Source organism: Pecten maximus, chromosome 11 (genome assembly GCF_902652985.1).
Source record: "Pecten maximus chromosome 11, xPecMax1.1, whole genome shotgun sequence".
Classification (NCBI taxonomy): domain Eukaryota; kingdom Metazoa; phylum Mollusca; class Bivalvia; order Pectinida; family Pectinidae; genus Pecten; species Pecten maximus.
The window spans coordinates 4,301,965-4,324,685 of NC_047025.1; the positions used below are offsets into that span (position 1 = coordinate 4,301,965).

At 35.3% G+C, this 22,721-nt stretch overlaps 2 protein-coding genes across 5 annotated transcripts in view; one reads left to right on the forward strand and one right to left on the reverse strand.

Moving 5' to 3' along the window:
- Positions 1 to 2,695, reverse strand: part of LOC117337394 (mdm2-binding protein-like) — a 30,494-nt gene extending 27,799 nt beyond the window's left edge. Inside the window, exons 1-2 of the mRNA XM_033898367.1 lie at positions 2,565 to 2,695; positions 839 to 960 (exon numbers count right to left, since the gene is read on the reverse strand). Of these exons, the coding sequence (XP_033754258.1) occupies positions 839 to 960; positions 2,565 to 2,619 (177 nt within the window). The 5' untranslated portion in view covers positions 2,620 to 2,695. The remainder of the gene's footprint in view (positions 1 to 838; positions 961 to 2,564) is intronic.
- The window catches only part of LOC117337395 (deoxynucleoside triphosphate triphosphohydrolase SAMHD1-like), a 73,680-nt gene that overhangs the window by 3,774 nt on the left and 47,185 nt on the right, over positions 1 to 22,721 (forward strand). For 2 of the 4 annotated variants that reach the window (XM_033898368.1, XM_033898371.1), the window contains exon 1: positions 21,857 to 22,012. The exons of 1 other annotated variant lie outside the window; for it this stretch is intronic. In XM_033898368.1, the coding sequence (XP_033754259.1) occupies positions 22,000 to 22,012 (13 nt within the window). In that variant the 5' untranslated portion in view covers positions 21,857 to 21,999. Of the gene's footprint in view, positions 1 to 2,831; positions 2,851 to 21,856; positions 22,013 to 22,721 lie in introns of those variants that run through there. One more of the 4 variants, XM_033898370.1, reaches the window with a different exon arrangement.

Consider the following 22,721-nt stretch of genomic DNA (forward strand, 5'->3'; position numbering starts at 1 on the left):
AAACTTTCACTCAGACACATGCACACGTGCATACACATAAGACATCAGGTATCATGATGAATAAATGTTTGTCACATGTTTTACCGTATGTAATACGGCCATGTTATGAATATTATAAGACATGTATAATAACACTACTCAATGTTAATGATATCCTTAGACACAAGTGTAACAACACTTTTCTGACATTTATATCATATCCTAAGAACATGCGTAATAACACTATTGTGACGTTAATCCCCAGAGTCAAAATTCTGTCTTAAATATAGGAAATCAATCTGGGTTTTCACCCATGAAAAGTTTCCACAGCACTATAAAAATTGAAATAACCCTTCTATAGATGAATATATATATATATACACAGTCAACCCTGTATTAAGGGGCCACCCAAGGGACCGACAGATATTGGCTGCTTAAGAAAGATGGCTGCTTAAACCAGGTTGGCTACAAACTGCCTGTTGCCCAATTCTTTTTTTCAGTTTATTGAATTTATCATATTATAATGCACTTATTGATATTAATAACAATATACCATATACAGTGTATTTTGAAATGAAAACCAGCAAAAATTAAAGTTTCGATAAATTTGATAAAAATATATGGTCATGTGATCATCACGGATATCTACTTCCGGACAGAATGGCCGCTTAATACAGGAAGATACATCGACTCATGGCAGATTTTTGTGGCTGTTGGCCGAGTTAAGACAGGTGACCGCTTATTTAAGGTTTATTATATAGTGCTTTCCATCGGGCGGACCAGACTGGCCGCTAAAGGAGGTGCATGGTCGCTTATTCAAGGTGGCCGTTAGAGCAGGTTTGACTGTATGTTCAAATACCTTTTGTTCTTCAAGTACTTGGAAATGTTGAAGATAAACTGTTACAGGTAAAGTAGTGGATGTCAGCAATCTTTGGTTCTTAAGTCTGCATAGCAGGTTAGTGAGAGAAACTGCACCCGTCTCTGCAAAATAAAAACATTCAGGAGCTAAAATATATACACCCCAACCCAGGGCAGGAAGACAAATATTCAGCATAACTGGTCCTTCAGGCAAGTTAGGATTCAAAAGTACTTGCCCAAAGGTGAAACATAATGGTCCAATTAAATCTTCATGATCATTTTCTCTAGGGGAAAGGCAAAAACATTGAGAAATTTTGCACTTGCCAATCTAGCTACCATAACGTAGCTCTGGACGACGGACAGACAATTTCTGACAGATGGTCGTTGCCGGAGAGCAGTGTAGGCAGGGTATGAATATCCGTTCTATTGCCAATCGGGCAAGTAGTCAGCTATATTTCCTTGCCCACAGACCAAATCTACTGGCCCTAGGCCATCAGACCTGGGTTTTTTCTTGCCCTGCACCCCCGTAATCAATATCAACAAAAGGCCCAGATGGCCTTTATCTTGCAGTGATTATTGCAAAATACTCATTTCTAAAGAAGAATTTCAAAGAATTTGCAATTAAAGGTATATCCCCTATTAGGACCCCTAAGGCCTCGAGTGATCTTCATTACAAAACTGGTTCCTACATATTCATCAAAGGATGGTTCTGGCCAAATGTAGACCAACTATTTCTATTTCATTCTCAGAGGTCTGAGAGGAAGAAGAATTTCGAAGAAATTGCTATATTTCCTCTTAATGGGATCGAATCTCTTAGACCGCTGACAGAACTCTCAGTCTGACCAATTGCAACCTTTTATACAAATCTCAAAAGAATTTTTTTCTCTTCAGACCAAATGCTTTCATGCATACAGGTTTTAAAGAAAATTGTTATATTTCCACTTTACGACTGACCTTGGGAGCCAGACCCAGTATATACAAAATAACTTCCCTTTTAAAAAAGGGTTTTTCAGACAAAACTTCCTAATTTGGTCATAACCTAATTTCATTATGTCCTGTAAGTAATTTAATTACCATTTTCCCTTTTTAGGCACGGATTAATTTTTTTTTATATATACATAATATAATTATTAAAATTTATAGTTTATTTTTCAGCAAAATTTCTCCAAAAGTACTCAACCAATCAATTATGCAAAATGTATTTGATTTGAAATGGAGTCTGCATGGTTCCGCTTGTCAGTGTCATAATATTGTTTAAATGCATTAATCATCTTTTTTTTACACATGAATTGAAAAAAATACAATGACAACTGAAACAGAAATGAAATACTTGTTTCACTTAGATGGAGATTTATGTACAATAATTATAACAACGCACTACATACTAACAGGTAACACTCGTAAACTCCTGTTGGAGTTACGCCCCTTCACACGTGGTTCAGTTGTTATATATATTGTTCTAAACTATAATTCGTAGGGGTGTTTAAGAGGTGTGTGTTTGGGGGGGGGGGGGGGGGGGGGGGGTACATTGTGGTGTTTTTGGGTAAATCGCCATGCCCCAGGAGCAAAAGCCCTGTGTCGCGATCGTATCATAAAGTCACCAGTAGGCCTACCGTCAAATGGCATTAAGCATAATGATCATGGAAATCGTCACTTCTTTCGACAATAATACTTATTTAAAAAAAAACACGTAGAAAAAATATATTCTACATTTGCAAAGTGCATACCAGAACTATACAGAGCAACGATTTGCCTGATGGGCCCAGCAACTATCGGCATCATTTGGCAGCTTATAAAATTGCTATTCGGCGGGGTTCATATGGCAGCCTAAATGGCGGGAGCTCCCATTCTGGTTAGTGAGGCGTTTGAAAGCGCCCTACTAAAATACCTGTCTACAAAACGTTTTCACCGCGCTACTCGCGTCGTCTGTTTAACTGGTTGATCTCGTTGACTTGTATATCCATGGATACCATGAAAAATTAATCTGAAGAAAAAGATTAACAGTGAGGAATGGTAAGTATCTTATTATTTCAATTCATGATATAACGTAAAATAAACTCGTGCCTGCTGTACTAGGCCTACCATGCAATGATGCATGTGAACCAATGAGCTAGCTAGCAGGTCGACTAAATTTGGAAAATTATTAGACCCTATTGCACCAATGAAATCTGGTTTTGGAAATAACACATGTATTACGGAAGTGCACAGTAAGTTAGATTTTCATTTGCTCTTGCACAATACCATGCATACAACCAGAGGTCAACTGTAAAACTCCATCACACCAGAATACTAGGGATTCGAAACAACCGCTTTTCTTGCAGAGTCACGACCTCACCTAGATTCTATTGTTCTCATAACCGGAGGTATATTTAGCACGAGATCAAGGGGTGAGGATAAAACCCGGAATGCACTCAGGCGTGAAGAGATTTTTCATAATATTTTGTATTTATTAGGATATATCTCCATTATTACTGAATTGATTTTTGTTCGGATACCAGCAGTAAAAGGGTTGATTTATCCCCTTTAAAATGGTATAAGTTATATTTATCAGTATCAAAAATTAGAAGTGAAAGTGGTGGCCGGAATGAACCCATATGGAATAAAAATGTCGATATTTACAACTGTTTTCGTTATAATAAATACCCATATCTCAAATATTACTGAACAGATTTTTGTTCGGGAACCACACAAAAACGGAGAATTTAGTACTCTTTCACATGATATAAACTGTTTGAATACATGTTCGATATTACTTTCAAAAGTGGTGGCCGGAATGAATTGATGTGGTGTGCAAAAAATAGCAAACTCGTCAAAGTTACATGTAAATTTCCATCTTTATTGGTTCATAACTCTTTAATTACTTAACCGATTTCTGTTCGGGACACACTCTGGACAAGATAATTTTATAGGCTTTAAGCTGATATAACTTTTATTAATATTCATTACAAATTCGGTGCAAAAGTGGTGGCCGGAATGAACCTAATTGAAATTCACGGACGCCATTTTGAACAAAAGTTGAATGTAAAAACAACACAAGCTACATGCTAGTTCTTTAATACAAGGGAAGTAACTCGAGCAAGGAAAAATTACCTGTAGAACTTTTAGCCATTCTGTTAGAATGTTACCAGGCTCTGCGACGTGGACGCAGTTCTACTTAAGAGCCCATTTTTTTTTAATTTTTTTTTTATTCTTTTATTTTCATAGAGTCAGTATATTTTTGCTTTATTGTTTTATTTAAATGAATTTAATTTTTTATTGTAATCTTTTTATTCTATTTTTGTTTCATTGTTATATGAAAATTAATTTTTAAAACCTACGATGATCGGAACATAACCAGTCTTCTTCTGAATCTCTAAGATTTGCACACTCTTTATGTTTCCACGTTTTGCAATGTATCCTACCTGTTCTCCAGTCACAGCCAATCATTTCATCCATCCAATCTGGAAACCCACAAGAACAACTACAATTTATTGTGATACTGTTATTACTTGCCTTTTTTAGTTGTGATGCTATTTTAACGAACTGTGGAAACGGCATGAAATAAACACCAAATTAAGTGATCCCGCATTTGATTTTCAATGAAATTAGTTTTTTGTTTGAATGAATTACCTTTAAAACAAAATTCTACCATATTAGCTATTGCAAAAAGCCCACAATCGTAGCCATTATTTTGATCCTGTACATCTAAAATTTTGACTGGGAGACTACTTTTATTATTACCGTAAATACTACAAAGCTGAAGTTCGATTGACGGAGTGTTAACTGTATGATTTTCTTTTGATGCTAAACTGTCTAGAACGGATATATCCCCATTACTTGTTTGAAAACTTGTAACCCAGTGGTCTCTTCCATTATGGTGAATTTGAACAGAAGGTGAAACTACAGATTGAAAAGCTATTTGGTTTGTCCATTTGCATTTATTTGAATCATATACTGGAGCTAAGTTTGTCAACTGGAAACCATTCAAACCAGGAAATTGTTTAGACATTATTGATTGTACTTCATTTATAATATCAGAACAAATCCATTCTTTATTGGAAATTTTAAGTTTATGGCTTTCATTTAAGTTATTTACCCATGGGTTTTGTAGCGACTCTGTGCTATCAGCGACTTTACGTTTTTTAACAAGTTGTACATTATCTTCGCTAATATTACATGTATCAGAATCTTCTAACTGAAATCTTAATTTCTTTTTGGAACACGTGGTTTCCTTTTTTACAGGACTTAAGGTTTCCTTTTTAATCGATTGATTTGTAGGAGTTTTTATTTGTTGAATAGGAGTTTTTGATGGACCTAGTTTTTTCGTAGATTTTGGCGTTTTAGGTGGCGTACTATCTACCATTATTGTATCATTATCTTGATTAAGAGTAACCGAATCAGGTGCCGCAATTACATCCCTATCATGATCGTTACATCTTGGTTTTTTTCTGCCTGATTTTTTATCGTTTCTTTTTAAACTGTTTTTAGATAACTGTTTTAAACTAACTGTTCTTTTACTGTCTACAATTTCATCCCCCATTTTCATTCTAGCAGCCATGATATGGTAACAAGTTCCAGTAGACGGACATTGACAAGTTTCCTTTGGATATAATGTAACTGCATATTTAGAATTGTTGTTCCCACATACAACGAACGCTTTTTGATTTTCAACAAAAGTGACACCATTATTTTCTAAAACTAATCTAGCTAAACATACCTGAGACAGATTTTTATTTGATGGTTGACTTTTATTTTCTAAACCTTCTTGAATATTATCAGTTATTTGTTGTTTGTCGGTTTTGAGATCGTTTGATATGTCTACTTCTTTAGATTCACTAACTTTACTAACATTAGGTTCTTGAACTGGTTCACTGTCTTGGCTTGCTACTGTTTTACCGTTTTCGTTAGAAGTAGGTTCTAATAAGTTTATAAAAGACTCGTTTTTTAAATTACCTTTGACAAAGTCTACGATTTCATTGGGGTTTAAAAGTTTTTTGGGTATGACAATTTCATCTTTTGGAATCTTAGCATATAAAAATTTATCTAAAAGTTTGTATTGTCCTATCCCTGCCATTCCAGTTTGAATGTTATAAAAATATCTATACTGTAGCAACTGTAGACTTAATGTTAAAATATCGACGGGTAATTCCTTACCTTTCACGTGAGTTTTCAAGACAGCGTTGATACTTTCTGACGCATTATTTGTAATACCTGACAGCGGATTATACAAACCATTGAACTGTTGAATGTTTCACTTTGCAGCATGTAATTTGATGTAATTCTGGAGATGGTTGTTGAAGTAGTTTAGCGCTAATTGGGACCACTTACCTGTGCGAAGTTGGACTGTGTCGTCAAAGTCTTCCTCGTTTGACTGAAGAATTCTAGTTAAATCTTGTAAATAAATATGGATGAAATGATTGGCTGTGACTGGAGAACAGGTAGGATACATTGCAAAACGTGGAAACATAAAGAGTGTGCAAATCTTAGAGATTCAGAAGAAGACTGGTTATGTTCCGATCATCGTAGGTTTTAAAAATTAATTTTCATATAACAATGAAACAAAAATAGAATAAAAAGATTACAATAAAAAATTAAATTCATTTAAATAAAACAATAAAGCAAAAATATACTGACTCTATGAAAATAAAAGAATAAAAAAAAAAATTAAAAAAAAATGGGCTCTTAAGTAGAACTGCGTCCACGTCGCAGAGCCTGGTAACATTCTAACAGAATGGCTAAAAGTTCTACAGGTAATTTTTCCTTGCTCGAGTTACTTCCCTTGTATTAAAGAACTAGCATGTAGTTCTAGCTTGTGTTGTTTTTACATTCAACTTTTGTTCAAAATGGCGTCCGTGAATTTCAACTAGGTTCATTCCGGCCACCACTTTTGCACCGAATTTGTAATGAATATTAATAAAAGTTATATCAGCTTAAAGCCTATAAAATTATCTTGTCCAGAGTGTGTCCCGAACAGAAATCGATTAAGTAATAAAAGAGTTATGGACCAATAAAGATGGAAATTTACATGTAACTTTGACGATTTTGCTATTTTTTGCACACCACATCAATTCATTCCGGCCACCACTTTTGAAAGTAATATCGAACATGTATTCAAACAGTTTATATCATATGAAAGAGTACTAAATTCTCCGTTTTTGTGTGGTTCCCGAACAAAAATCTGTTCAGTAATATTTGAGATATGGGTATTTATTATAACGAAAACAGTTGTAAATATCGACATTTTTATTCCATATGGGTTCATTCCGGCCACCACTTTCACTTCTAATTTTTGATACTGATAAATATAACTTATACCATTTTAAAGGGGATAAATCGACCCTTTTACTGCTGGTATCCGAACAAAAATCAATTCAGTAATAATGGAATTATGACCTAATAAACACAATAAATCAACAAAAATCTCTTCACGCCTGAGTGCATTCCGGGTTTTGTACTCGCCCGAGATCAAGCGCTGCGGCTGCGCAATAGGTGGATATCCGAGTTGTTTATATTAGTGACATGTGCCGTGCCAAGAGATGGCGACGACTGTCTGTGCACATGTGTCACCGCGTTTGGCCGAGATAACTTCACACTGGCGATAGTTAAACCTATGCACTGTAATGTATATCGGCAGATGTGAACAACGATATTTAAGTAGTGTCTAACCGAAAAAAGCACCATTTTTCCGTTTGAAACATATAAAAAATGTAGGGACTTCAGTTAAAACTTTCAAAAAATTATGAAAACCGCTTATATAGATAAAGAAAGTCATCCAAAGTCAACAATAAATATTTTCTTGGATTGTTTGACTGTAGATTAATTACAATTTGCAATTTAATCAATGTGTTATTAACTGGGTCACGATCAACAAGGGGGATAACTCAAATAAAACGAGAAGCTTTCATAGAGTATTAGTAACGGAAGGGAAATAACTCCTACAGTATAGTCTGTTTCTCTGGTGCTGAACAAATAAATTCAAAACTGTTTTTTATCGTTACTTTTGTGTTAAAAGTAAGGTCAATACAGTACATGAGGCAGCATAATATGATCAAATATGTTCGTATATCATGAGTGGTTTGTTATAAATACTTCACGCCAATTTACAACAAAAACGTTTATGTAAATACATTTTTCTGGAAAAGGCTATACCACGAAGGGAGGTAACAATTAGTGTGATTTTATTAAAATATTAATCGCCTTTCTCCGCTGCCATTTAGAAGCTTGAAAAATTCACTTAAAATACCTTGATATATATATGAGCTTTCATTTGGCATATAGACTTTTATCGACCACAAATATTTTCTTGCTCAAAAAAACAAAAACTCAAACGAACGTACCACTCTCAGGTACGGGATATTGGCGATCAATACGTTTTACAGATGAAAGAACAAGTATTTCACATAACCTGAGAAATGAGAAAATACCTTATAAGTCATAGATAACTGGTGACCTCCTTCCTTACTCTGACACTAAGCATCAAGGCTTATTTCAAATATATTTCAAATAACATGTGCTCGGACCAACTGTCATGGCGAATTTAGACATTACAGTTACCTCCCTTTTCACACCATCTAGTGATAACTGAAGTCCCTAGAAAATGTCCGATTTTCTGCCATTAGATGATGATCTAAATTTAGATGTATAGAGAAATATACTGACGACGATTCTTATATTTTCGATAATGATACTGACTTCAGTCAGTGCTTCCCTAATTATACCGGACTCTTACAAGGGGAAATATAATCACCTGTGTTATTTTCTTTGTATCTAAATACACTTTATTAATGAAACTGTCCAAGTATTGAATTTCAGATGCTTGATCTTTTCTTGCTAATGTATACCGACGACATGGCTTTATTTGTTAACTGCCCAGAAGATTTACAAATTATGTTGGATTCTTTATATGCATATACCATAAAATGGAATCTGGAGGTCAATGTTGATATAACTAAAATCATGGTGTTTAGAAATTGTGGACAAATAAGAAATAATGAGCCATGGAAATATAATAATGAAAAATAAAGACAATATAGAAATTGTTGACAGTTTTAAATACTTGGGTATGCTGTTCAACTACAATGGGAAGTTTTACAAAACACAAAAACATTTTGCAGAACAAGGCAGAAAAGCTTTATTTTCTCTGACAACTTCTCTTAGAAATCATTGCTTGAATGTAGAAACTTATTGTTCTATTTTTGATTCGTATGTAAATAGTATTTTACGTTATGCATCGGAAATATGGGGATTTCATAAAGCACCGGATGTCGAAAGTGTACATTAGAAATTCTGTGAAAAAAATACTTAACTTAATAAGGTGCCTAAATCAACTTGCAATGACTTCGTTTACTGTGAATTGGGTAGATTACCATTAACTATTATGAGAAAATTAAGAGTGTTCAAATATTGGTGAAACAGTCGGATAATCTGGTATTGAAAACATGTCTTGATGAAATGGTAAATGAGAATGACGTGTGGATATTTGACATTAAGAATGAATTAGCCGCTTTAGGTATTGAGTACATGTTTTATTCTAATTCACCAGTAGACTATGCTTTTAAAAGTATTGAGCAGAAATTGACCAATGTTACAAAACAAAACATGTTAACAGATATCTAGTTCGTCGAAAGGTAGATTATATATCAATATCTGATAGATAGCCACTGTGTAGTTTTAAAACCTATAGAAACTAAATATAAATGTATGTGGAGCATCCTCACACAAATTAAATATAGAAATAGGTAGACATAATAATATTACCCAAAGAAATAGAACCTGTAACAATTGTGATTTGGGTGACATCGAGGATGAGTTTCATTTTATTTTGATGTGTCCATTATATACAGGTCTGAGGGTAAAATGTATAAAACAATATTACTACAAAAGACATTCTGTTTTTAAAATAATCCAACTATTATCTGTTAATAATAATAGAGAGTTGTCAAATTTAGGTTAATATCTTTACTTGGCTTGCAAAAGACAAAATTTATTAGTGTAGATACTTTTATATTGAACAGTTTTCATGTATATATGTATGTAACACTCTCCTGTACACATCCGTAGTTGTTTAATGTTATATATCTTGTATCTCATCTGCACCCACCACTAGACCAATGATTCGTTGATTTATTTCACCAGCAGTTTTACAGTATAAAAACCAGCATTAAAACTATGCCTTTTATCGTTTTTTAGAGATATTTCTTGTTTATTAGACAAATGCTATAGCAAAAGTCTTTAAGTAAAATGAAAAAAAAAACACTGTCATGTTTGATGATTGATCATATTTTATTATTTAGTATTGAAAACTTTGATAGGGCTTAGGTCATGTTCCAATGGTAGATCTTTTCTTCTTTGGCTTTCTGAAGAAAAACAATCAAGTTTAATAAATATTGATACATTATGGTATAGAATAGGCAGAGAAGCTTCAATAAGATTTAAATTTGAAACATTCAAATTTCAAATACCCTGCAGTAAATTCATATACCCCAAATGTTGATTAAACAGATTCGTAAATTCAAAATTAACCTAAAAACATATATATCTAAATATGAATGGACCCGTTTAAGTTTAATTAGGGAATGAGGACACACCTGAGGGATTTTTGTCTTCCAGAGTACAGGTAAATATTTAGATTGTATACTACACAGCATGCCTTTAGTGAACTCTAGTGTTTTGGGGAGATGGACATGGCCAGCCTCAGGACAGGTGTTGACAATGAGACACACCTGTTGATTGATGTATATCTCAAAGGTAATAAAGGTGTGGTCAATGTCCCTATGGTTTGGATGGAGTGGGGTAGCCCAAGTGATCACCATGACAATATTTTTTTCTGTAGACCCAGAAGTAGGGGGGGGGTATATATATATATCGGTCATAATGGGGAAAAAATATATAACCTTTTGATTTTATTAATTTCCCACACAATATATATACAATAAAATATATACCGCAGTATTTAATGTTTTGCTATGTGCAAAAGATATCATAGCTATTATATTCCAACACACTCATTCCTCGATCAATCCCTGCAATTCTGTATCAAATATCTGTTTTGAAACACTAAATAATTTACAAAAAGTATAATATTTAATTTAATTTACATAAGACTGATTTATGCTTTTTTCAATTAGTTTCAATTAATGCATTTCTTTCAATAATGGCTTTATTATTCATGAGATCAATGTTAACAGAAGTCATGATTATACTATATAAAATTCTACAGATTATAGCTATCAAATCACTAATCTAATTATAAATATGATATTAAAGTTGAATTGAATATAATTAATGGATAATTTAAATTATATATACCTTTCAGTTAAAAACAAAATAGACGATAGTATACCAGCCATCTTTTTCTCTTGTTTTGTTTACTAATTTTCACTGGGCAATAACTAAATATTCACAATGAATTACACAACAAATCTGACTAAACGCGATACAGTAACTATCGAGCAACAATTATTTGAAAACCATTTTGAAATTGGTCAATAAATTATAAAAAAGGAGTTTAACAAGTAAACTGAAACCATGTAGCATCGTCTTTAACACCAGACATAAGCTAACCAGCGTGGTAATCGCCGTGAAAAGAACGGTCACATGTGCAGTCTTCCGAACATAAAGTACGACGGAATACGTTAGAAACACCAGTTTACATAAAAATAATTGCACTTACGTTTGATTCCCGTGATTTGTTATCGGACAATAGTCTTCTATGAGCTGTCATAAAGCTGACTGTGTTTCAGGCGTACCTTCAATATGGCGTCTAAACAGTAGGAGCAGCAATGCACTCTGGGATAAATTACCCGAAATTCCGCTCGGCGGTGAGGTTTGGTAAGCCAATGAGCTTGTTGCGAATCCCTTTAGTATATAGGTCTCTGATCACACTCATGGAAGTGATCAATCAGTAATGATTATATAAAGTAAAAATTATATAATTAGAGCAAAGGAGACAACACTAACAACATTATCAATCTGGGTTAAAGTATAGTTTATTTCTGATAACTCCTATCAATCTGGGTTAAAGTATAGTTTATTTCTGATAACTCCTATCAATCTGGGTTAAAGTATAGTTTATTTCTGATAACTCCCTGTCATCATATACATGAAATGATAGTATCAGGCTTAACAAGAAATATCTTTAAGAAAGATAAACGGCATAGTTTTGATGCTGGTGGTTATAATGTAATACTGCTGGTGAAATAAATCAACAAACTAATGCGTTTCAGCACAGATAACAAAATTAGATCAGTTTGAATCATTTTTGGTAATAATAAGACTGCATTTGAATCAGGAATATCATTTTATTAATGTTTCATTTGAAAAGATACATCCACTTATTTAGCTTGCATTCAATCTTAACTTTGTTTCGTTTTTAACTGCATGCATATCTGCATTTTGCATTGACCGCTACATTGACCAATCACATACTTCATCTTGACCAGTTACGCCACCTGTCGCGTCATATCCAGGGCCAAAACAAAATTAGATGGCTATGCCGAAAAAAATTTAATATTAGTGTTGTTAAAGATGACCGAATTGCATTATACAAGGTATAATATGCCAACAAAAGGCAAGCAAAGTCTACGTAAACCAGTGCGTAATAAACAGAGTCTTCGGACAGGATTCCGCTCACCAAAGGAACGGTCAACCCAAGTTAGCAATGCAAATATGGGCCGGCCATTACTACTGGCTTGGCATTTTAATTTCTTATTAGAGAAGATTAGGGACAGTGGTTCTCTCGCTACCACTGTCCCTAATCTTCTCTAATAAGAAACTGCCAAGCCAGTGGTTGAGCCAAGTCATTCCCGAGCACTCCCCCATCCTCCAGCATCCCCCAGCACCAGAGGAGCAACATTAACTACCGTACCTATATATACAACCCATGGCCGATACCACCCCTGAGCTGTTGGGTACAAATTAAATCAGGACCTGTCATTTTGGAGAACATGCAGCATAACTAACACTACCCATGGAACAACTCCAAGTCGCCAGCTGTGTGGAGCGAGAAACATAAGACCCCCAACCGCCTTAATAAAAAGGCCACTCCAACAGATCAAGTGAGCAATCTCCAATGCAGCAGCTGCCGTTCTGCAAACCTGTTATACAAATGTATCTGGCACAAAGAACAAAGTTCTACGATGGTCAGTATCCATCATATGCCAGACAAACTCATGGGCATCAGGGGACTTATAGCTATGCTGCAGAGCATGCCGATTATTACCCTCACTCTCGCGCAATCCCTCACGTTACACAAGACTAGCGATGAGAAACAGTTTCTGCCAGGTGATGTTTCAAAACTTTTTGTAGTATGGACCACATCTACGAGGCTAAAAATAAACAAATTGACTGAGGTAGACATTGCTCTCTAGTTGCAAAGGACCAACATCACTTCCCCTGTTCATGGGACTGACCCCAATACACATCCAGTTGATGCTTCTTTGCCTTCGTTTCCATATAGCAAGTTGTCACTCAATCATAGTGGTGAATGTCATCACAAAGATGACACCCAATCCCACTGGCAACAACACACAGTCCATATCAACAAACAGAACCCCAAACATGGCATCCGACACACTCCAAGACTGCCAAATAGGAAGATATCTCACCATTGCAGCACAGCTTCGACATCCGAATGGACCTGGAACACATGCTACTGCTGTCTGCCCATCAATCATGGACAACAACCACAGACCACCTTCCCTTCCCAATCATCACTGAACAAAGGTTGTTCTCCCAATGACAAAGTCACAATAGCCACAAACGGGACTGCTAACTCTGTGACCAACATCATAACCCATAAGGGATCCATTGACACTCTGATCATCCGATTAGGTGTGAAACCAATTCGTAAACAGGACACTGTAAAACATCTTCATCCATGGCGACTTTCCATTGGGCCTAACTCCCCTCACAAACATATATAATCTGAGTCAAGGGTATCATAGTTTGTCATTAGACTAAATACTCACCAAGGGTATCATAGTTTGTCACTAGACTAAACACTCACTAAGTGTATCATATTTTGTCATTAGACTAAACTCCCACCAAGGGTATCATAGTTTGTCATTAGACTAAATACTCACCAAGGGTATCATAGTTTGTCTTTAGACTAAATACTCACCAAGGGTATCATAGTTTGTCACTAGACTAAACACTCACTAAGTGTATCATATTTTGTCATTAGACTAAACTCCCACCAAGGGTATCATAGTTTGTCATTAGACTAAATACTCACCAAGGGTATCATAGTTTGTCTTTAGACTAAATACTCACCAAGGGTATCATAGTTTGTCACTAGACTAAACACTCGCTAAGTGTATCATATTTTGTCATTAGACTAAACTCCCACCAAGGGTATCATAGTTTGTCATTAGACTAAATACTCACCAAGGGTATCATAGTTTGTCACTAGACTAAACACTCACTAAGTGTATCATATTTTGTCATTAGACTAAACTCCCACCAAGGGTATCATAGTTTGTCATTAGACTAAATACTCACCAAGGGTATCATAGTTTGTCACTAGACTAAACACTCACTAAGGGTATCATAGTTTGTCATTAGACTAAACACCCACCAAGGGTATCATAGTTTGTCATTAGACTAAACACCCACCAAGGGTATCATAGTTTGTCACTAGACTAAACATCCACCAAGGGTATCATAGTGTGTCATTAGACTAAATACCCACCAAGGGTATAATAGTGTGTCACTACACTAAACATCCACCAAGGGTATCATAGTTTGTCATTAGACTAAACACCCACCAAGGGTATCATAGTTTGTCATTAGACTAAATACTCACCAAGTGTATCATAGTTTGTCATTAGACTAAACTCCCACCAAGGGTATCATAGTTTGTCATTAGACTAAATACTCACCAAGGGTATCATAGTTTGTCACTAGACTAAACACTCACTAAGTGTATCATATTTTGTCATTAGACTAAACTCCCACCAAGGGTATCATAGTTTGTCATTAGACTAAACACCCACCAAGGGTATCATAGTGTGTCACTAGACTAAACACCCACCAAGGGTATCATAGTTTGTCACTAGACTAAATACTCACCAAGGGTATCATAGTTTGTCATTAGACTAAACACCCACCAAGGGTATCATAGTTTGTCACTAGACTAAACATCCACCAAGGGTATCATAGTGTGTCATTAGACTAAATACCCACCAAGGGTATAATAGTGTGTCACTACACTAAACATCCACCAAGGGTATCATAGTTTGTCATTAGACTAAACACCCACCAAGGGTATCATAGTTTGTCATTAGACTAAATACCCACCAAGTGTATCATAGTTTGTCACTAGACTAAACACCCACCAAGGGTATCATAGTTTGTCATTAGACTAAACTCCCACCAAGGGTAATTGTATTATAGTTTCTCATTAGACTAAAACACCCACCAAGTGTAACATATTTTGTCATTAGACTAAATACCCACCAAGTGTATCATAGTTTGTCATTAGACTAAATACCCACCAAGTGTATCATAGTTTGTCACTAGACTAAATACCCACCAAGGGTATCATAGTTTGTCATTAGACTAATCACCCACCAAGGGTATCATAGTTTGTCATTAGACTAAACACCCACCAAGGGTATCATAGTTTGTCATTAGACTAAACACCCACCAAGGGTATCATAGTTTGTCATTAGACTAAACACCCACCAAGTGTATCATAGTGTGTCACTAGACTAAAACACCCACCAAGTGTATCATAGTTTGTCATTAGACTAAACACCCAACAAAGGTATCATAGTTTGTCATTAGACTAAACACCCACCAAGGGTATCATAGTTTGTCATTAGACTAAACACCCACCAAGGGTATCATAGTTTGTCATTAGACTAAACACCCACCAAGATTATACTAGGCTAAACATCCACCAAGTGTATCATAGTTTGTCATTAGACTAAATACCCACCAAGGGTATCATAGTGTGTCACTAGACTAAACACCCACCAAGTGTATCATAGTGTGTCACTAGACTAAACAACCAACAAGGGTATCATAGTTTGTCATTAGACTAAATACCCACCAAGTGTATCATAGTTTGTCACTAGACTAAACACCCACCAAGGGTATCATAGTGTGTCATTAGACTAAATACCCACCAAGGGTATCATAGTTTGTCATTAGACTAAATACCCACCAAGGGTATCATAGTTTGTCATTAGACTAAATACCCACCAAGGGTATCATAGTTTGTCATTAGACTAAATACCCACCAAGGGTATCATAGTGTGTCACTAGACTAAACACCCACCAAGTGTATCATAGTGTGTCACTAGACTAAACAACCAACAAGGGTATCATAGTTTGTCATTAGACTAAATACCCACCAAGTGTATCATAGTTTGTCACTAGACTAAACACCCACCAAGGGTATCATAGTGTGTCATTAGACTAAATACCCACCAAGGGTATCATAGTTTGTCATTAGACTAAACACCCACCAAGTGTATCATAGTTTGTCATTAGACTAAATACCCACCAAGGGTATCATAGTGTGTCACTAGACTAAACATCCACCAAGGGTATCATAGTGTGTCACTAGACTAAACACCCACCAAGTGTATCATAGTTTGTCATTAGACTAAACACCCACCAAGGGTTTCATAGTTTGTCATTAAACTAAACACCCACCAAGATTATACTAGGCTAAATATCCACCAAGTGTATCATAGTTTGTCATTAGACTAAATACCCACTAAGTGTATCATAGTGTGTCACTAGACTAAACACCCACCAAGGGTATCATAGTGTGTCACTAGACTAAACACCCACCAAGTGTATCATAGTTTGTCACTAGACTAAATACCCACCAAGGGTATCATAGTTTGCTATTTAGACGAAATACCTACCAAGGGAAGTTATATAACTATCTGTAGATACCCAGTGTTTCATTTACAAATCATTTAGACTGTAAACCTACATATTTTAGTGGTAATTTTGTTTGAGTAATGATCTTATTTTAGCATTAGTCTTGTTTTAGTGGTAATCTTAGCAGTAAACCAATTTCCACGCCAGAAGTATTAAAGCTGCATACACTATAATTTCACTTTATTCACAAATCAATTACTGTCAAAATCAATACATTTACAGTACTTAAATTGAATTGACTCATTCCATCAGACCTAGACCTGCCAACCAGGGGATACAATAGTTGTGATACGTGTATATACAAAAGTTTACTGATGGACAGGCAAATAAACGTCCTCAAGTTTGGTCTATAGGGACATGAGGATTGTAGAGCAGCTATATTTCAACTTTTACAGCATGTCATTACTTGATCCTGATTTGATATATATTTTACATCAAGCCATTTAAAGTATGTGTATGGTGGTAAAACAATTAATCACAATAGGCCTCTCTCAAATTATATGCATGCCTAGCATTCCTATCTCAGAACGAGGCTAAGTGAGTACAGCCACCGTAGCAACGCATACACAATGGCTTCCAGTCAAGCTACATGTAGCAAAAACAAACAACATTATTGTGCACAAAATTGTGTATCCAATGGAAGTTGTGGTGATTATATTAATTTCACCATATTCCAAAAGATGAGGATATCAAAAAGCAGTTGATTGTAAAAATAAGAAGAGATGAAGGGCCATTATTCAAGGTAGGTAATTAGCCTTCATCTAATACATGTAAACGCATACTATGGTCAATCATTTTCCATTTCTTGTTATTTTTTTCTGCAAGTGAACAGTACATGTCAAGCCATATATAAAATAACAATTGCAAGCAGTTCAAGTATTTCGTAAAATATTTTATTAAACATAATATAAGTGTTCAGTTTAATACCGTAAATATCATAGTAAATGTGCAGGTTGCTATATATATAACATGTATATATATATACGTATATTATAGATATGAATTTTGATACAAAAACATTATTCAATATAGTAAATATGGATATGTATTTAAATTGCACCTGATTATAACACAGTTATTACATACATATACCTTTAATATGCATGTAGTGTATACATGTTCTTTATGTTACAGTGATGAGACAATGTGTATTGAGACACAAGTGGAAGAAGAGTGTAGTAAAGATAACACAGTATCAGAAGAAAGCAGGACAAAAAGGAGAAAAATAGAGACAGTGTTGGAAACAGCCAAAAACAACATAAAAATCTTGAAGAACAACAGTCTGAAAAGGAGAAAGAGTTGACATGCTTACGTCAGCAGTTTAGCATTGAAAACATTTGTGTAAATAGATTTTCAACAGATGATTCTCTAATTTCTGATTATTAAAACAAGATCTGAGTGTTCCATTTTCATCAAATATATTTAAAACATACTTTAGTACTCCTTTTCTAATTTTTGCTGAACACCCAAAAGAGAGCATGGTGGTATTTTACCAAATTTTGATTCTACCGCTGGTACGTTCATTTGTGTTAAAGAAGAGAGAATCAATAAATCAAGTGGTACTGAAGATAGACTTCCATACTTTGTGTCCCATTTAACATTTTCTCCACGAATGGGGTTGAATGAGGTTGTTTTCAGATTTTCTCCCCTCTTGGGACTTGCCAAGTTTGTGGCTGAGATGTCTTTGCAATTTCAACTGGGATAGCTCTTTGACTTATAATCTTGAATTTCCCAAGCTGGTACAGAGTTCCCACTACATGTCCACATGCTCCCGACATTCCAATATGACAGATACAATCTGCCTTACTCACTTCAAGAGTGTTGATATCACCTAAACTCACCTGTAATGTAGTTATGATATCCTTATAAATAATACATTATGTTTACCTCATGGCAAACGTTGTATGTATTGGTTATCTGTATCAAAAGTGAACGACACGAAATAAATGCATTGATATATTTACATTGATTTGATGTGGCGAGTCATTTTTTTTTCTCTGGAAACGGTAGCATTTCCCTGTTACTTCACAACCTTTCCGACTGGTTTTACTATAAAATGAGTTTAAAAGTCATAAGTTCCATAATATATACAGGTAGAATAATCTGTTTTCCATTTCTGGTCATGTACAAGTCTAGTATACTGGGTGCTTAATTGAGTAAATAAGGTCTCCATTTTCTATTTAGAGGACTGACCCTAAAGAGCTGCAAGGACTAGGTGCAGTTTGGGATAAGCCTTTTTGTTTGTATAAATGCTTATCTATAATTAAAATGAAATTAATGACAAGGTGGGATCAGTGAGGGGCAGCTGTGAAACGTAAATAGACTGGGCCCAAGTACAGTCCCTAAGGCAACGAGGGGAGAGCAATTCGAGATGCTGATAATGAGGTTTAGGAATGGCATCCCCTTTATGTAATTATTTGTTTCTTGTCCTCAGACATTCTGACATCCCATATATATTACATGTGGCAGTGTTAGTAAAGGGATGAGTACCAACATTTTAATGTTGCTTGGCCTTGACAAATAAAAGTGGACAGACCAGGCACTGAATTTCGACAACCACTACACATGAACCTAGGAATATATATACTGTATATTTCCTTCGCTTAAACACTTCAGTCCTTTATTCATGCTCTTCTGTCCAGAGGATTTTTGGTTTTTGTTTTGTTTTTGTGCTTGGATATAGTTTTCAATAAATGAAAAGGTAAGTGAAGTTATTAAATCTAAATCTCTATCACTGTATGATGTAGCCATAGCTGCACATTACTAGGGACGCTTCCTCACTTAGCCTCGTTCTGGTTTAAACATGAATATTCATGAGGCAATATTAAGAAGGGTCTATGCCCTAGCTGTGCAGTCTGGGGACAGGATCCAGAAAAAAGTTCTTAAATTACCAGCCAGTATCAATTCATATTAATCCTTTTTTTGTTACTTGCTATGACAACTATTGCCATACTATGAGAGCTTAAAAAAATATGCACTAGCGTAATATTTAAGGGCAGTGGTTCTGTAGCAGGCTGCCGAGCTAAAAATATTCTCTGCAGAAATGCGGTTAAGTACTTTAATCTGGCCTGGGTGCAATGAAAATTGATCTGGGGCATTTTTAGGCAAAGGATTTCCACTGTTGTATAAACAAAGGATGTGGTGCCCCTTGGGCCAGAGGGGTGGGCCCAAGCTGGGAAATATAGCCAAAAAAACATTTAAATCCTTCATCTGTAAAAATGACAAAATTTAGTTTGAACCATTGTTGGGAGTTGCAGCTCAAAAATTGGAAAATATTTTTTATATATATATCTCACATGATTGTTTTATTTGCCATGTACTGAATGTATAGCCATGTGAGCAATGCAGGCCCTCTGGGCCTCTTGTTAAGAAAAAATTTGATCAAATAACTCGAACAAGCTGGTCTCAGGGTTTATTAATTCAGGGTAATTCAGTGGGTACACATATACACATGGGGTTATGTAACGCTTGCAATGCCTTATTATGAATTGTCTTGAGCAGTACCTGAACCAGGTGGCAGAAAGGTGACTTTTTTACAGGAAAGAGAAATCTTTCAAAAATAGTTGGGCGGGTGCTTACCATAACTGAAAATCTTGTATGTATAAAACAGTAGATAACTCCTTCAAAATTATTAACATTCCAGTTTTGTATATTTTTTATGGAATTTCCAAATTATAAATTTATATAGCGACCAGCATGTTGATTTAAGCTGAAATATGATAAAAGAATTTCTAGCTTGCCAGGATAGAACTATATTTACTTATATAATTTATACTAAGGTGTCTAAACCAATTGACCTTTTGAGTGATCTTGACATATATCTTGGTACCATCAAAAGAAATACCCTGGTAGCTTCTGATCATTATTACCATAATCATAATTTGTATAATCTAGGTGTTTAAACCACTACTTTAGAGATAGTAGAAACCAAAAATCTACAAAAAAAAACAAAAAACAAAAATGCTAGCCTGACATACATTCAGAGCTACAGAAATTGATTGATAGACATATAATGCAAGGTATTTAGGAATTCGATTTTGCTTAGTCCGGAGACTTCACAGATCGGATGCATGTCTCAATAGCTCTGTCAAAATAACTATAAAGCAACTTTTCAACTTAATTTAATTGTTTTGTTCCTTTACAAAGTTCAAATATATAGAAAACTCGTACATTTTAACAATTAAAGAAAAATGCATTGTATATATATGGCCTAATGGAGGATAAACTTTGTAACTTATTTCAAATTAAATTTTGATAAACTTGCATAGGTTCCTTAAAATTACATATATGCACTGTAATAATATTGATAACTTAATTTAAATGTCGATGACCCATTCACAGTGTTCGAAAGTAAAGGTGGTCCGATGGTCCAAGGCTATAGAAAACCTGGTCGGTCTATGTAAAATTTCTTAGTGTTGGCCCCATTGGCTATGAAAAGTTTGAGTCCTGACATTCCAATATTTTCTGACAAATGATCATAAGAAATCAGAGCTTACAATAGAGTTTTTTTTACCCATAATAGCGTGTTATTACTGGATGATGCAAGCGTTTGCATGACAGTAATGCTACTTTTCAACAATATATGTTTACAAAATGGGTCTATAGAAAAATGACTTGGGCTATGGGATTTCAATTTTCTGTAGACATATTGTCTAAGGAATTTTCATATATACTTTCATACACTGCATTCAGCCAAGGGCCCATCTCCCATGGGATCAACATGCACTTGTATATACCCATTACAGCATGTAAGGACAGGTACATGTTTTTTTCATTTTAGCCATCCCTACTTCATGCAGACTGCAAAACTGGCTGTCTGCAACATATAGCTTGTTTACTTCATTCAATTTTGACTCAGACCTGTATTTTGTTGGAGGTCAACAATGTCAAATGTGGTGGTTGTAAGAATCTGGCTGACTCAACAGAATTTGTTATGAGAACATGCTCTTGAAATATTTTAAACTGCACCAGCTGTTGTGGCAGTGCATTTTTGTTTTAATGTTTTTGATAACTTTGTCATTCCATGTGCACATGTCTATTTTTTTTAAAACTCTTGTATGTCAAAACATTATAGTTACAAATCAAAACTTGTTTTATGCAGGCAAGCTAATTGTATAAATGGGTAGAAACTTTACACTAACTGTGCGGAAGGAGACTGGTAATTTAAGGTTGTGATGCGGTCACAAGCAAAATACTTTCGCGCATTGATATATGTCACTGAATTAAGAATACTGTAAATACCAATGATGTAGCAGATTGAATACAGAAGCTGAAGATGTCAACATGGCAGAACAAGGTGCGTACGGTCAGCGTCAATACTTGACAAAGCTTATTGTGTATTTGAACCAAAAAATTTAAACTGTATTTTTAGGTCACCTGAGACAAAGTCTGATGGGACCAATTCTTATGGCCTTATGTCCGTCGTCATGTGTCGTCCGGCGTGCGTCTGTAAACATTTTCCATTTTCGGCTTTTCAGAAACCCCTGTACCAATTTCACTGAAATTTTTCAGAAACCTTCCATTGCCCAAGGTCAACCACAGTTGTGAATTATGTGGTCCCCATTCCCCAGGGGCTAGAGGGGCAGGGCCCGAATGGGTCAAATGGACTGAAATTTCAAAAATCTCAATACCCCAATAAGGTTACGGATCAAATGCTCTTCAAAGATGGAAAAGTCTTCAGGCTCTTTACCAAAATTGTGAATTTCATGACCCTGGGGTCTCGCATTTGCCCCTGAGAAGGGGGTAAACTTGACTAAAGTTTATGTAGGAAAATCCCACTTTGGACTATCATTTGTTTGATTTCTATTGGAATTCATTCTAACTTGGTTAACATTATCAGCATGGGATGACACATGTTGGCCCTTACTGACCCATAGGGGCTATCATGGGCAGAACCAAAAAGGGTCAAAATTAAATGGCATGGCATGGCGTCCATCCATTGTCCAGCGCCTGGGGCTTGGGACCTTAATTCTGTCAACTTTTTTTCTAAAAATTGCTGCTAATCA